This window comes from Plectropomus leopardus, chromosome 9, assembly GCF_008729295.1.
Source record: "Plectropomus leopardus isolate mb chromosome 9, YSFRI_Pleo_2.0, whole genome shotgun sequence".
NCBI classification, from domain to species: domain Eukaryota; kingdom Metazoa; phylum Chordata; class Actinopteri; order Perciformes; family Serranidae; genus Plectropomus; species Plectropomus leopardus.
The window spans coordinates 9,687,180-9,704,657 of record NC_056471.1 but is presented as its reverse complement, the minus strand read 5'-3'; the positions used below and the strand labels follow the sequence as shown (position 1 = coordinate 9,704,657).

Genomic DNA, 17,478 nt, shown 5'->3' with positions numbered 1-17,478 from the left:
AAGTTTTAGCAGGAAGAGAGAAGTCTTTCTATAAACACTGCCAGAATTTAGGGTATATAAAGTCTCTTGTGGAATAAAAACAGGCTTTTGAAGACAAGCTTGCAGAAGAGAAACATAAAATATGTAACTCAGTACACTTCTCACCTGTTTTCCACAGTTCTGTGGCGGGAACTTGGTCATTACTGTGCTACTTTGATAATAATATTGTATTTGCTAAGGGAAAGTGGATTAACAGTGGCATTAATGGCTGAAAGCATTTATCACAGAGAACTATAACCCAACATACTGCTGCTGTAACTCTATTAAAAATCCAAATTATACTGGAACCACTGGGGGTAGCTGTCAGTGTTGGTTGATAACATACACTTGACTCAACAATTTCCACCATGTGTTATGGCAAATGTTAAAGGAATGGTACAAAAGTTTTCAAAAATATACTTAATTGCTTACATGAGATTTTATACGGTTTGTTTAATCTGTACAAAAACCAAGACATTAGCTAATCTTACACTACCTGTTCAAGGTGGGGATTTGACGCAGTTATGCTGCCTAACTGCTCCTGTATAAACAGGACAGCCGACAAGACGGGACCATGGGGAGGGCGGGTGTGACGTATGTGTTATGTGTGGCAATACCACCGTGGGAGACTATTTGTTATGTTGCGTTCAGATGGAATCAGGGAGACCGTGGACAGCAAACCAGATGTCATTTTAGTGAACAACAGATGAGGTTGGCAGAGAATTCTGGCAACGGTGACTGTAGACAGCATTGATGTTCAGTATTAAAATATTTGAATTTTTGGCCGTCACGCGCAATGGAATTTACAACCAAATGTTACGTAGCTACTTCACACAAGGCTAAAGGTAATTTGGACAATAACTGAATTTAACTAAAAAAAAAACAAAACATTAAATAATCAACACAAAATAATTTTATTTAATGTATCTTATTGCTATTCTTTGTACTTTGTAAAACAATAAGCCTTCACCATCACAACATAACATCATGCCATTAGCTTCATAACTGTACTACAGACCTAAGAGTGGTATCAATATTCTCATGTAAATCTGGGCAAGGAAGTGAAAATTTGATATATGATCAGATTGCTTTCTATTATATTATAGTTTTACTTTTACTGCAGTAAATTGAATCTAGATAACCTTTTCATCACTAACTCGATTTCAATATCTGTTTCCATTTATTTGACCCTTTTCTTTTTTAACAAGTGTTTTCAACCTCATTTGCACAAAATGACTTCCTTACATATCCATTAAGACTGGCAAACCCTAAAGCGAAAATCCCTAAAGCTCCCCACTGTTCACAGAAGGTGTAGTCAGTCTGAGATTTCTCTAAAATTTCCCATAGAGGGGAAACAGTGCCTCTGTTAAAAGACACTGTAACAAGCTCCCCAAAGACAGCATTGTAGCTTTTCACCAACTGCAACAAAAAGGACGCATTAGGAACACTATTGAAAATACAGACTGTTATTTATTTATCTCTCTGTTCAGCATCAGCGCCAGTGTGTACTTAATTAAAGCCCGACGATTGGTCTTTTCGGAGCCCAACTGTGGTGTGAGGGATAAAATCAAATGACCTATACTAGGATTTGGTTGGTTGCCTCAGCCAGCACTGCTTTACTGTGCTGGTTGTACTGAGCGCGCTTGCTAGTGTCATCATTCATCAGAGCACTGTCAGCCACCTGCGGCCCCAAACTCTGGGAGGTAAGAGCAGGAGTGTCTTCCCATCCCTCCCCAGTTTTCTGCCTGCTACATTTGCATGCAGTGCTTGTTGGATATTTGTATTGTGTGTCTTTGTGAGCAGAGTATATTTTGTTTTTTATTTTGACAATGTTGGCAATAAACAGCCTATAATCACCTGCTTTAATCAACCATCATGTCCACTGTTTGTCACTATAAAGGCAGTTTTGGTTTAGAATATCTAGAGCTCCACCTGTCCTCCGAGCTAAAATGATTTTACATTCTCACTGCCTCCACGCCACAAGAGTTCAAAAGCAGAACATCGGATTGAAATGCAAAACTCTGCAGTGAAACGATATTTGGGTGCAGGGTTGTTTGGCATTCAGTGTTTCTCAGCACCTTACTTCTTGTTGATAGGTCAATTCCTGTCATCAAAGACTTCATAGACTCCGCCTGACACAGTGCTGTCTTGTCGAACAATCGCTAACAAACTTCTAAAATCTAAAATATACGACTGCACACGGGCATATAGAAACTTGCATGCTCTCATACTCACACACACATCGCAGGCTGCAAGAAGCAGGTGTTTTCACATGCCTGGAGGGAGGAACGGGATGGAGTGAATAGGGGGGAGGTGAGGTGAGGGAGCCAAGAAACGACAGTGGGGAAGAGAAAACTTGATCTGAAGAGAGGGGGAGAAAAGAGAGATGGAAGTGATGAGGGGAGGGATGATGAGCTATGAGGTCAGGAAGAAAGGGGGGCGGATGGAGAGGGGGAATGAGGGAGTGAGGGGGTTGCATAATACGTGTATGTGATGAAGGGTTTTCTCTGACGCCGCATGTGGTGTACCAGGGAGCCAGGGAGGTCAGAGGCAGAAAGTTAGGCTAAATAATGTACACAAGAAGTGGCAGCTGCCAGAAAAATCCAGCCCATCTTTCACAGAGCCCTGCAGGATACATTCTAACTAGCAGAGCACCGTACAGGTAGTTAGTTTCTGTCTCATTATTTTAGGGCAGGGACAAAGTGAGGTCAGAGCTTCATATTCTATTCTAAGTACAAATTCTCAATTACTGTGTATTTAAGTCACAGCAGTTGCTAGTTTTAAATGTACAAAAATAACATGTTTTATAACAAACCCCAAATACTCTATCTTAAAATTCATTATAACCTATTTTCCACTTGAAGGATCATTGCTGTACAAGATTTCTTCTGAGCTCATAAAAAAGTCCAGAGGGCTCACAGTAAATGTTATATGCTAGTAGTATGCCTACTCATAGGTCTCTGCAAAATATATCCAAATAGCGAAGAATACTTACACAATCTTAAAGTAAAAGTATTGTTAGACCAAAGATTTTCATATAGTGTGTCTTTCAAACTATTTCTCAGGATGCTGCCTCTATATGTGTATAAGACTAAAACCAGAATTGTTTAGACCGGCAACATTGATGGGAAATACAAAAAAAGTTATCACGGTCATTGTAAAAGCAGCAAGTCACGAGTAAGTTGACAATGAATGAAGTAAAACTGATGAATGTGAACATTATTGTGGGAAATTTCAAGGCATTTTGAGTTGGCGCTGTTTTTAAGACATAGACAATTTATGCTAAACACTCATGATCCCCAAGACAACAGCCAGCAGATATTAGCCTGTGTGTTGACAAAGCAGAAAGATGACAACCCCTAATCAGATCTGAATAATGTATTGGCGCCATGGGTGACTGTAAATACTTGCCTGCCTGGATTCTTCTGTTCTTTTTTTGCACCCGATGTCACTGTTAGTTACGTTTGTAGAACACTGTTTAGATATTAAGAGAATTGACCATGAATATAATAACAATGTGCACAGCAATGGCCAAATTACATTTTATAGAATTTTCGTATTGAACATGAGTATGATTAAACAGTTCTAATTATTATTTGGGTATCTATTTGTGTATCATCAGTAATTTTATTATTTTATGAACTGTTAAAAGTTGTAGAATTAGCTTGCTTAAAATTCTCAAATCCCACCCCTCTTAGTGATGCTTTGTCGGACAAACTTGACAAAAACAAACATGGACTAAAGTATGGGATGGAAGCATATACTCACAAAGACAATGTGTATATCCAAAGAAATAACACCAAAAGTGATTTGAGGAAGCACGTAGACTTACGAAGATTAAAGGAAACATTTCCCTTCATCTTTTGTGGCTATACATTTGCATCCCCCATGTGTTGTGGGGTGGGGCACACAGTCCAAGCAGGTCCTTCCTCCGCCTGTCAACAACCATTATGATATATATATATTTTTTTTTAAGTAAAAAAACAAAAACAAACTAGGATGCAAATCATGATAAAATCCATTTTCAGAGACAATACTGACATAAAATAAAAGACATATTTGAAAAAAAATTTTGCTGGTCCAAAGTTTTCTTTGTTATACACATCAGAGCAGTCAGGAAGATTTAGTAGGCGACTGTGAGGTCAAGACAGCCGACTTGATTGTAAACACAGTGATCGAAAGGAAGAATTGGTTACAGTGGGACTAATACAGCAATAGTGTTAGCATCAGGTGTGAGAGAGACAGCGTGCTCCCTTCAGCTTCACTGTCAGGTGAGGGAGAGCCCAGGGTGCCTCAGAGAAGCTCTCTGAGGCACACTGGGCTCCCAATTTTAAACTATTTTCCAGACTCCCAATTTTAAACTATGGAGTATCACAACCTCCGTCAAGCTGACAGAGATTGTGACACTTTATATATGAAAATTCATCTGCTCTGCACTTCTGGAACGGGCCCCTCTCAGGGTTAGGCCCCCTAGCCACATCTTCAACCATCTTCAAAATTTGTTTTCTTTTCATCATAGATGAACCTACTACATAGCATTATATAACAGGAAAGGGAAAACCTGACAAAGGTTCTGCTGGGCACCGAACCTACTTAAGTGTTACTGGAAGTGAAAAGGGGTGGAACTTAGGAAGGGTTATTTAGTTTATTGGCTATCCTGTGTGGAAAGTTTTGCCATAAGTCTGGGGCAAAAGAGAGCCAATGCAGGGTAAAAAATTTGAGGTATTTTGTGCCCTGTAAAATTCCAACATAATTATTATGTATGTTTTTGTTTTTTTTTTTACTAAAGTGAAGTCAGTTTAATTATTATGGAGCCCCAAAGTACAAATTTGCCCAATTGCTTGCAAACATATATGAAGAACACACATCCAGAAAGATGCTGAGAAACTTCCAGGTGCCACTCAAGGAGGGTCGAAAGAGGAGAAGTCAGAGTTTCAAATTACATCACACAATTAAGGTACAGCACATGTACAGTGATATCTGCCGTGCAGTTGCCCAAATATATAATATTCATATAACAAAAAGTCCGTAGTAAAAGACCATAAACACTTTCTGTATACGAACGCTCTATTGTAAATCTGCCACCATCAATTTGAGTTTACCTAAAAGGATGTTAATAATATCGCACCCAAAAGAGCACCTGCGCGGACATCATCACTTTATGTCAAGCATTGTTTGCTGTAACACTCCAACATTGCAGCTCCAGTTACACTGGGTATGTGTCGCACCCCAAGCTCCCATGGGGTCAAAAAGTGTGACTCAGCCTCTTTAAACTAGCCTTGGTACCCCTTAACACTGGCAGGGCCTTGGTCACATGACCGTATTTCTATAGAGAAATGTATTGTAGAGAGAATGGCTACAGTGAAAGTTATCAGTGGAATTAATACATAGAAATCTCTCTGTGAAAGACCTTGTTAACACATTTTAGCCTGTGGGGTGTCTGCTCTAAGATGGGACTGTCAGATAATAAGGGATCATCATATTACCTAACACAAGATGACATTCTTCTGTGTTGACTTAAGACCAGAAAAAGTCTTTATCCCCTATATGAACCTGTCAAATAGCCACAGAAATAATCAGCACATTCTGCAAACAGCAGAAGCTCATGACTGTGGGTAAAATAACCTGAGCAGCCTGGGAAAACGATCACAAATGATACAATTGATGCTGGATAACAAGCACCCGAGTGCCTTAGGCTTTAAATAGTCTCATAACAAAACAAAAAAAAATCACTGCATGTTATGACATTGCTGAAACTATCTACCAATATATCCCCACTGTCCTACTGTGGCAGTGGCATTCCACAGTTAGGAGTGATGATGGAAGGATAGAAATACTAGCCCTGATGAGGTATAAAACAGAATGTGCTCCCAAGGAAGCATAAACACAAATCTGCACATGCACAGGCACGCATGATCTGACAAAATATGCAGTATAACACGGAGATACTGTAAAACAGGATACACCAGTGAGTACGAGAATTAACACACAGCACTGTTCCTCCAGTCCCTGGGAACATGCAGCCATCTGAAATAAAAGTGGAAATAGCATTTGTAGGGAGCAAGGGAAACCCTCTCAACAGTTATATAAGAGAATATGCCCTGAGCCTATCTGCCTGTCTCTCTAACACACAAAATCACACACCCAACATAAGCATGGAGTTGCACGCCTATGCATATGACAACAACAACAGCACACACACCTGACAGGCAGAAACTCATTCTTTGGAAGAAACAGCCTAGGGAGGCTCTGACACAACCACCTGCTCAGATTCAGTCAGCGGCACTACTATTTATTAGAGCCCACTGCATCCTACAAAACAGCATTAGCTGGTGGCTGCAGTAAGTCACAGCGGATACCTGCCTGTACCTTGGCAGGGGAACGATGTTGAATGAACACTGATAAAGGATTTTAAGTTGCCCGTGGCTCCAAGTGCCGACTGCACATGCATGCAGTTATTTTGAGGAAGACCTATTCCCGTGGTTTGTCTCCAGCTCTAAAATAAAGCCCGGAGTGAAACAAATGCCACACATTCACAGTGTGTTTAACTGAGATATCACTGGCCGGTGCTATTCATTCCTCACCAAATAATGAAGTCGTCAATGCAATGACTCATACGCCCTGACAGATGAATTCTGAATACATCAGGAGAGCACGTGAAGTGTATGTGTGTGTCAGAGTGAAGAGGGTGTATCACAGCCGCTGAGGCCTGGGAGGCAAATACAAACACAGTCGATGTGCTCAAATTAACATATGAGCACTGGTGCTACCCACATGTGCATAAAAGTGCGTGCATAAGTAGTTGTCCTTTTTCATCACTGCCCTACTATCTGCCCAACTAGCCACTGCCTGCTGACTCATGCGTTCATAATAAATAGATAGCATTGCATAATGTGATTATGACCAGACAGACCTAGGTTAGCCCAAACTTAATCATATAAGATTTCTCTTGAAACTCCTAATCTGCATGAAGCCCTTAATAAGACAGTCCCCTTTTCTGACAAGTTGACAGCACAGCTTCGGGCACAGCATTAGTAACACACTGGAAACTGTCCTCTCATCTGCATAGGAATTAACAAAGACTGCCACTGCTAAGTGTTTGTGAGAGGAGAGGAGAGGAGAGGAGAGGAGAGGAAAGGAGAGGAAAGGAAAGGAGAGGAGAAGAGAGGAGAGGAGAGGAGAGGAGAAAGAGGGCAGTGACTGGGGGAGAAATCCATTTAAATGAAAGGGAGAAGAGAGGCGTCAGCATTAGCAGTTAATCCACTGCAGTGAGAATGCTTTCTCTCTGCCTGCGGCCTCTAGGCTCCGGCAGTCATCCTAACAGGAAGACTGTATACACTGCACTGTATCCCAAACAACAGATCTGATCCTGACATGAGATCCATACTGTATAAACAATGCATGACTTACCAGAAAAAAGACTGCGACACACAGATTTAATGGTGAAGCATCATCCATCCGTGAGACTGCACTACAGCTGCGTTACCATGTTATGTCATATTGTGCATATACAGTATATATATTTCTATATATGCTACCTCCATACTCAAGATGCAATCATAAATTCCAGCATTTAAGCCTGCTACAAATGAACTTCCCTCGCCATTGAAACACTCACACAAGGCATTTCCAGTGTTATGAGTCCACGTTCCCTACCCCAGGGGAGGGCCACGACACAAAAGTGCACATACAAAGGGAGCATCTCTCTTCCCCTCTCTGTTTCTCTCCCACCCCTTTTTTTCTCTCTCTCACCCACACACTTTCTCTATTTAGCTCACACTTAAAAAGGCTGCCTAAAGATAGAAGCAAGAAGATGAACAGGAGCCAGCGAGTGTCATGGCAACAACGTGCAGTGGCTCACAAACACTATTTAGACCAGTGAGAATAAAAGTTATAATCAAAGCTTAAATGCAGTAGTATCACTTCATCAAAGACACAGTTTACTAAATTTCAATGCAAAATGCGTGCCAAGACCAAAAGCCCGGGGCTCAGCATTCAGCGGCTGAGTAGACAGCATCTCTCATGAAAATGGACTGCTTATTGTACTGCAAATGTTGTGGTTAATCCTCACTGACTCCTTGTAAATAGTTTGAATTTGAATTGAGTGTAGAGAGTTCTACCCACATAGCTTCACGGCACTGCGCACGCACTCATTCTTAAATGACACTGAACATATTTTTCTTGTATATTTTAGCGGGAAAATACTCCTCTAATACTGAATGCTGATGAATATGCATTCATGATTTTGAATGAAAAATGCAATAAAACATTTTGCAGGATGCACTTCATTGAATGAAAGAAAGAAAATGAGTCCTTGCATGTGGGATTAGCAGAGATTCAATTTAGTATGATCAGACAATAATGCAAAACGTGTGGAGCCCTATGCATTGCGGTTGTGTAGGTATGGATGTTGGACACAGCCCCAGAAATGTTCACTACCCTGTCAGGATGTTTCAGAGAAACTCTGCATCTCCTTCCAGTAGAATCCCCCTGAGGCCACTTGCACATCAAAGCACCGATTCTGAAATGCCTGGTTTCACTTCCTGAGTAGTATGGCTTCGACGTACTCTGAAGCTAATTTTACACAACTGACAAAGACACGTTGACACTTTCTGTAGATTCCAGCTCACTGGGTGTATAGAAATGATTCAATGTCAGTCCTCTTTCTGCACTTGTCTGCATGCGCTCTCTTCAGATTAAAAAAACATCTGAAATGTTGGGTGTCCAATTCAGGATGAGTAATAGCCTAAGAGTAGTAGATGACATTAATCCACGTGGCCACCAGCTTCACGGACCAGCTCCTTCATTATCTGATGAAACATTGACCAGTGCTCTGTCATCTCCATATTACCAGTATTTATCGGGCATATTCTATTAAAAGTCCTATTAAATCATCCACATCTGCTCATATATGCAACACGTGAACAAACATGGACATGCATGTGTGTATGTGTGTGTGTATAGGTAATCAATTTATACATTATATATACAGTGGCCACAGTACTTTCTATAAATCTGTACATGTATTTTTTTATAAATCACAGCCAAAATACATGGGACATTGACACCAGCCTCAGCATGCACGCAGCAGACTGTGAGCATTCTAATCAACTGAAGCTGCTACACTGAACACGGAAGCTGTGCTTGCCCTCGTGCTGCTCAACTCTATTTTTTCTTCTCTATGCACAGCGCTGTGGGCCTCGGGCAGGTAAAAACTACGTAGGACTGTGTAAAAAAACAAACAAAAAACAAGCGCAATCTGTTGAAAAAATGACAAAAAACGAATACTATACCAGAGGACATGCAAAGCACCCTTGTGGTTGTTTTTACATTTCACATTGAAATAAATAAATCAAATCAATGCATCCTGTTGATTAACCCTTTAAAATCTTGAGCAACATCACTTCACTTTTGCTGCTTTCAGATGTCTTTCACAAGTATTTGAACTTTTGAACCCTGATGCAATAGGTGCAATTTATTTCAAACACATGGTAAAAAAGTAGTGAGCAACCTGGTAAGAAATGTTCCACAGATTAGCTGATCTAGAAAATTATTTTCATTACTATATTATTTACTTGTTCATTTATTAACAATTTTCAGGTAATTATCTTTTACTTTTTACTATTTCCTTGCAAATTTCTGGCTTATTTGTTCTTTCTTTGCTCATTACCTTCTTCCCATGTTTTTGAAAGAAATTAAGCCAATTTGCCCAGGTTTCAAAGGGTTAATTCAATACCAGGTAATATGCCTACGTGCTTCCAAACCGTCCATAACCAACTGTATTGTCACCTCTTAAAACTCACTACACACACAGTGAAGCTGGCAGCAGCCACACGTTAGTGACGTAGTCTGTGCAACAGGTAAAAAAAACCCCACTCTGCTCCGCCTACGTGACCTGTCACGGTTGTTTCCTCCTTCATAGCTTGACAGAAATAAGAGTAATAGTAGTAACACTCTGTATTAATGTGTGTGTGTTTATGAGGGTGTGTGTTTGACTCACAATGTTGACCTGCAGTGGTTCTGAACCAGGTCTTAAGAGCCTTCGCCTCCTGCAGCTACCAGAGCCTCCAGACCGCAGACGCACTGACGATGATGTCTTAGCCATGTCTAGGGGACACACAGACGGGCAAAGAGATGATCAGTTTAACAAACACACATCAATCTACAGTCTGTATACTAATGTCAAATAAAAGAAACTATGTAGTGGTACCTGACTGAGGCAGGAGCAGCGCCAGGGCTGTGAGAGTGCTGGGGGGTAGCGGCAGGGAGCGACACCGCTGGAGAGATACCCTGAGTGGTGGCTCTAACGGTGACACACCGGGGGGTCGAGACAAGGCCTAGAGGGTACTGAGTAGTTAGGGCAGCTCCTATATTCCATACAGAGTTACTTTGATGCACACACAAGGTTGAATGCACACATTCCACTGCCCTTCACGTTAAAACAATTCTTCCTTACTGCCATGTCCCCCTTTTTTCTGTTACAGTGAATTAAAGTATTTCACATCCAGCAAGCAAGTCTATTCTGGTGCATTGGTCGGTGTGCATGCCCTGCAGCAAACCATGAGAGACTATACATCATGCCAACCAGGCAGTCTCTCAGGTTAAAATGAACTGACTCTGAGTTAGGGCAATGAGAGGTAGAGCTTATGGGAGCGATGAGGCAGAAAATTGGCGACAGAGAAAGACTGAGAGGGAGTGAGTGAGAGAGAGAGAGAGAGAGAGAGAGAGAGAGAGAGAGAAGCCACAAGGAAAGAAAAAAGAAAGAAAGAGTGAGAGAGAGAGGGAAAGAAAAAGAGAGGGAGGGAGGGTGAGCTCAGGGAAAAGCAGCGTCCAGAAATACTGGCCTCTATAAATGGGGCAGAGCATGCATGCATTGTTGCAACTAACAGTGAGTAGTGTATAAATACTGGGTTAGTACTGGACTGCCCTTCAAAGTCTGTAGTGTGTGTTTGATTCATTATGGGCTTGGGTTATATTTATCAGAGTTGGTAGAGACTAGCAGAGAGACTCTGCCCTCCATCTTTCATTTTTTCAACATTAAAGTGATACTTCTACTGCAGTGATACTCAACTTAAAGCTCATGTGCCAAATCTGGCCCTGAATAAGGTGCCCCACAACTATTTTCTTATTCACAATAAAATTAAAGTGATTTACACTGGAATTGTTTATGCACTTTTAATATACACAAGGTGCCAGCGTACATAAAACAGCATAAAAATAGAGCTTGTTTATAAAAAGTGCCAATGGAGAATCCCCCGCACCCTCCACAGAGGTCCAGACTAAGCCCCTATTGTCCTAATATCCTGGAAATGTTCTTAAATCCTAGAAAAGTCTTAAAATCCAAGAACAGTTCTGATATCCTAGAAATAAAAAATTCCAGAAACATCTTAAAATACTAGAAATGTTCTGTAATCCTAGAAAAGTCTTTAAATACTAGAAACATCCTAAAATCCTCGAAACATGTATGGGGCTGCTGCAACTGGCCCCTGGCCTCCTGTCATTTTGCAGAGGTAGCCCCAAAGCAAAGCAAGTTGAGTATCCCTGCTCTACTGCATACTTCATTTACTCGGTATATGTACTTAGGTATTTAAAGGACAGCCTATTTGTCATCTTTATGTCAATGTTTTTCTATTTACTTCTAGTGAAATTATGCATGAATACCTGTGTCTGACATCTTACTCTGTGGTGCAGCTCCGTGGACTGTATCTCCCTAGTAACACTGGTCTCTATGACAGAGCAAGGCCTGGAGCGAGCAGCCATCCGTCTCTGCCCCGGAGAATGTTGCATGGTGGGAACAGGCCTGCGTCTCCGTCTGCATAGCGAGCCAACCTCACTATAATGGCTGTAGAGATCTCGGTCTGGGGTGGGCCTCCACAGGTCCAGTACAGCTGAGGCCGGGCGAGGACGAGGGCGCAGCGGCTTGTGAGGTACAGAGGTCTTCTCTGTGCTAGAGTGGGGCATGGCTGGGCACGGCTGTCTTACACCGCAGCCTGTCTGGTTGGCAATCTGCTCACACAGCTGTGATTGGCACAGATACTCAGCAATTTGGCCCAGATAAAGGTGCAACAATGCATTTCTTGTGCTGGGAATTTGGTAGGGATGTCTCTGAAGACTCAACAAAATATACTTCATTTTATTTCAAATGATTCTGCAAGCCATGAGCTCATATTCCTAATTGCTGTGGATCAGTAGCTATCCACAAGTGCCAAGAAAGCCCCTGAATGGCAGTTAAACTTCAGAGAAGAAAAAAAACACAGTAGACAGGTGGATCTAATGTGTAAACAGTTGGTGATTAGGGAGGAGGATTTTCCTGGTGCCATCATTTTTTCCTAAATTAGTGTGGCCCTGCATATTAACACCCTTCCCACAACACAGATCCCACAGCCCTTGCATAATAAACCCCTACGAAAGTGTGCTGAGTATTGAGATGTCACATCTCATTTTGTCATCAGGAGTTAGGGCTAACATGTCCTGACTCGTTGGTGTGACTAGAAGGGGGATGACTAATGCTTCCACTGGAGTGAGAAGGGAAGGGTGCCGTCAGGAAGCGAAGACGTCACAGAGCTCTCAGGCTGCTGCAGCCGCACACAGCCGGCTTTATGGGAAATAGGGTTTCCTTACATGCTACACAAGGCTGACTGAGCTTGAAAGAACAAACTAATATGATGTTGTCCACCATTGTAATTACTGACTGTTTCCTCCTCTCTCCAACAGATGGGGCAAAAGGACAGCAGTAGATTAGGTGCCCAATTCATGTCCTCACAGGCTGGTGTCATGACTGTTTTTGTTTCTCCCTGGCAGTTAATGAACCACACCTACGACTTATATCATGAAGAAATGAGTAACAGCTCTGGCACTATTTACAGTCTGGTTTGTTTGTTGATGATTTTAAGAAGCAAAAGAATGGCCATGGTTAAAACAGTTTCATAAATGACATTTTGAGCATTTATGCAGTTATTACATGTTGCATGCTTTTGCGTTGTTGCGATGTTAATGATGTAGAAAAAGCCTGCAATGGAATGTGGTTATGGCAAATATGTGAGACACATTATACATAAAAAATGCTGTTCTCATAAAACAACACAGTAGTTTAGCAACACAAATTACTGACTTCATGACCAAATGTGTTTATTAAAATTCAGAGGCTGGTAATTAGCATGGCTCATTTTGGATTTGAAGTCACATACCTTGAATATTTCCTCGGTGGAATCTGATGCTGGCACGCTATTGGTTGTGCTCTCTTTATCACCTTGTTGTGATTGGATATTCACTTCCTGTAACTGGTGGGAGTCAGGTGGAGCATCCCTGGAATCCTGCTCATTTCCTGTCTGTTCCCCTACCTTTTCCTCTTGACAGAGACAGTTTAATGGAGCTCTTTCGACCTCTGCATCTGTTTTAGTGTCTGTGGTTGGGCCTGACTGGAGGATATGATTCTCTACTACGGCTGTGGACATGTGGTTTGTCTCACTGTCTATATGTTTGTCTGTGCCCTCGGAAAGGCCATTGACAGCTGGAGATCCTGAACATGCCCTAAAGGCTTTCAGGACCACCTTAGGGGATCTACCACCTGTCACAGGTGCTGAAGCCTCGCTGTCCAGGCTACTGGAGTGTGAGGATTTAGCGGTCACTGGTGATGATGGAATAGGCTGGGATTTTGTCAGTCCTTCACTGTGGAGTGTCAGGGACACACTGTGTATGTTGTCCGCTGTGGGCGGTGGGGCCCGTGGGGAGCTCATCGATGTCCTCTCTCCCTCTGGAGGAGAGAATGAGTGTGATGTTGTCCGCCATTTTCTGGCTGTCTCTGCTACACTATTGAAAAACTTGAACAGACCACCAAAGTGCCCCTTGTTGTCTGAGTGTTTCGGAGGCGGTGGCTGGAAGTCTCTGACGCTCTCAAAGTCTACAGAACCATAGTCTGAGTCCATGGTTTTATCCAAAGAGTGAAGCTCAGAGTCAAAGCTCCTCTCTGAATAGACAGGATTGGCCTTCCCCAACAGGGAAATTCTCCTCAGGTAACTCCACACATCTTTGTGCCTCCTTCCTCGACCCTGGTGGGTGCTTGGGCTACCTTTAACACTTGGCTCTTCACAGCCTGCAGCTGTTTTGTTACAGTTGGTTGAATTGTTGTGGCTTCTTTTAGTATAGCTAACTCTCTCTGACGGTTTACAACCATTCTGAGTCACAGCCTCTCCCATTACAGTGGGCTGGTGGCCGTCTATAGGAGCTGTGAGGTCGATGTCTTCGAATGAGCAGTCAAATTCTGCTGTGTGGCCAGCGTACGAGTGCCTCTTGCCACGGTGCCTAAGTGTGCTCCTGCTGGACTGCTGAGGAGTGCCAATGTCGCGGCAGAAAGATTCCTCATCCACCAAGGAGCTGCTGAACTTGGCAGTAGACAGTTTCCCTGCTTTCCCTCTAAACACAGAGGGGGATTTAAGCTTCTTGAAAGAGCGAACTTTGTCAGCAAATGAGAGTTTAGGGATGGAAGCCTCCCCGGGCAGGATCATGGAGTGGGGTCTGCGCTCCAGCTCTGAGACAGCTCTCTTTCGGTTCAAGATCTTCCAGATGCCCCCTGTGGCACGGGGCCTCCGGTTGACCTCCTGTCTGTCCTTGACAGGGGTCTGAGAAGAGGCAGCCTGGGTCTCTCCCTGCCCCTCTGCAGGCCCTGCTGGCCCAGTCTCCTGAATATAAACACTGCTGGTCTCATTCTCCACATCCAGAGAAACATTAAACACTCGGTTGACAAACCCATTAGGGTTGTTGCTCACAGGGGCAGGGCTGTCTGTCTGCTCCATCCTCTCTCATTCTACAGTGTCAGCTATCAGCTCCAATGGACATCATGTTTCGGGCCTTGCTCTCAAACACCTGGAGGAACCAAACCACATTTTTATTCAGGAGTTTGACATTAAACTGACTGCCTTATCTTTTCATATCTTGCTCATTCTATCTGTTGATGTATGCCATAAATGCCAAACATATTCTATAAAATAATCTCAGTGGCAGTCATCTACACAGGAGGTCAAATGTTCAAGTGCAATAGATGTGTACTGAAACGGTAAAACACAGTGAGAGCACGAGAGGTCTCATTTTGTGATTCTCAGACAAGGGCTTTTGTACCATGAGTCGACAGTCACAAACAATCCCCTCCCCCCATATTTGGTCCATAATATCCAAAGTAATTATTTGAGACACAGTCCCCCGTCCACCATTTAAACCAGGAGGCTGTGTTGTCATGGAAACACTCACTACAGAGATGTCTGGTTATTTCAGTCCCGCTCCGGCTATGACATCATCACAGCTCAGTTAAGCTCCTTCTGAGGAGGAAGATGCTCAGCAAGTGCCACACTACCACATGTTAATTACCCCCATATGATAATCCCTTTAATGTATGGAAGCATCTGGTGTAATTGGGGCCTCCAGCATGCGTCTTTGTTGTTACATGAGATCATCATCAAAGATGTGGTTGGCCTTTTTTCGCAGAATGTCACTATTTAATTAACCTGCTTTTATTTTTTATTTATTTATTTTTTTCCACAGATAAGCTTTTAAAGAATACTATGTAGCAAAATTACTGTCATTCCGAAAACTGTAAAAACGTCAGTTTGCAAGCATAGACTCCAATCACACATTAGGAAGTACTTAGTTTGGCATTTGAATATAAAATGTCAGGGCCATAGCCATGTGATCAACATGGGGGGGTGGGGGGTCACAGCAACACTACTTGGACAAACCACACACATCTGCTGTACACTATAATACAAGAACCTGTAGTAATAGCCTTATGATAATAGCGTTTTGTTTGTTTGTTTGTTTATTTACGCTATAATTTAAGTAGCCTACATTTGCTAATGATTTTTTCAAGTGACAGTGCATGGCTTTCTGTCTTAGGATGTCAGAGCATTTTTTTTGTTTTTATCAGATTTTTATTAGTGTATTGGGGGGTGGGGTAGGTTTCATTTTGAGCATATCTTAAAACGGCAGGGATGTGTACCCCCAATATCTTTTACAATTACTGCCTTGTAAAAGGTGACTTCTCTTCAGTTAAGTACCAGTTATTCAGATTTAGCTCACCTGAATTTGTTTCGGTTTTTTATACTATCATTTGATTCGGGTGGCAGTGCATGGTTGTCTGTCTTAGCAGTGCTCTTTTTGTTTGTTTGTTTATATCATATTTTTATCAATATATTGGGGGTGGGGGGCATATTTGAACATTGAAGGGATGTGCCTCCCTCGCCCCTAATATTTATGAATTACTGACTTGTAAAATGTGACTTCTCTTTTCTCGAGGATCAGTTATGCTGATTTTGTTCACCTGTTGTAAAGTCTGCTTGCTTATAGTGACATAAACTCCTGAAATAGGCTACATAGAACACATTTTTTGCTATACTGTCACAAAATTTACTGTAACTAACATTAGCATCTCGGTTTCCAGCTAAAAATGACAGTTCATAGCTGGCAGTGACAGGTTAACGTTATGTTGGGTTGAGCGTCTTGAAGTTATGCCCCTTTGTAAATGTAGCGTCAATAAAATTGACGTTAAAGTTGCAAAAAGTTGCCGACATGGTGTAAAAACATTCATTTGAGAAACTGCTTTACAATTTGTTATAGTTAACAAGCTGTTAGCCGGGTATGTTACTCTTCCTAATAACGCCAAAAAATGTGTTCACAAGTTACACCCGCACCACTTAAATTTAACCGTTAAAGCGGTCAACTTACCCGAAGCAAACTTCACCCGTTTAAATGGGCATCGTCTTTGCTGTCCGTAAAGCCAATATTGAAAACACCGCCTTTCAACCGTATCCAGTGTATTTCACGGGCTTAACTTGTATCCATGAGTAAGGCTGAAGTTATGTTGCGGACAGCGTCTCCTTCGTAGCTCTCATGTGTTTATTTTTTGCCTCTAAACTTCGTCAGCTATCATCAAACTTAGAGAAACTCCCCGAGTTAGCGACAGACCGGTGAACTCTTGCCCTGTAAGCTCCTGCAGACGCCGACACTCTGATTTGTGATAAAGCTCTCACGCAGACAGGGCAGCGCACACACACACACACACACACACACACACACCCTCATAAACACACCCTAAACACACACACACACACACACACTCAGGAGAAACACATGGAAATTGTAATTACTTTAATTCAAAGTGTGTCTGTTGTAGGCTAATAGCAAGTTTACAGCTAAGGGACTGTTCTATACTTATTAGGGCTGTGACTGGGGTGTGACTTTTATTTTTATTTTATCCTGACCCTCTCAGAAGCTACAAATATTTTTCCTAGAGCCTCCCTGACTGAGTAAAGGAAAAAGCATGGCCCTCCCTCCACCATAAATAGGCACTAACAATATGTTTTTTATAGTCACACCAAATGTAGTTATTGGAGCCAACAAAACAAAAACACAGCGTGAGAATAAGACTTATTATTACAGTAATGTCTTGTGAGTGTTTGAGCATTTTGCAAA

At 42.1% G+C, this 17,478-nt stretch overlaps 1 protein-coding gene across 3 annotated transcripts in view; it reads right to left on the bottom strand.

Annotated features, from left to right (window-relative positions):
- LOC121948278 (spermatogenesis-associated protein 13-like) overlaps positions 1 to 17,003 on the bottom strand; it is a 55,238-nt gene extending 38,235 nt beyond the window's left edge. For 2 of the 3 annotated variants that reach the window (XM_042493629.1, XM_042493630.1), the window contains exons 1-5: positions 16,732 to 17,003; positions 13,206 to 14,880; positions 11,680 to 12,036; positions 10,229 to 10,355; positions 10,019 to 10,125 (exon numbers count right to left, since the gene is read on the bottom strand). In XM_042493629.1, coding sequence (XP_042349563.1) covers positions 10,019 to 10,125; positions 10,229 to 10,355; positions 11,680 to 12,036; positions 13,206 to 14,810 — 2,196 coding nt within the window. In that variant the 5' untranslated portion in view covers positions 14,811 to 14,880; positions 16,732 to 17,003. The remainder of the gene's footprint in view (positions 1 to 10,018; positions 10,126 to 10,228; positions 10,356 to 11,679; positions 12,037 to 13,205; positions 14,881 to 16,731) is intronic. The other variant, XM_042493631.1, reaches the window with a different exon arrangement.
- Between the last annotated feature and the right edge of the window lie 475 nt (positions 17,004 to 17,478).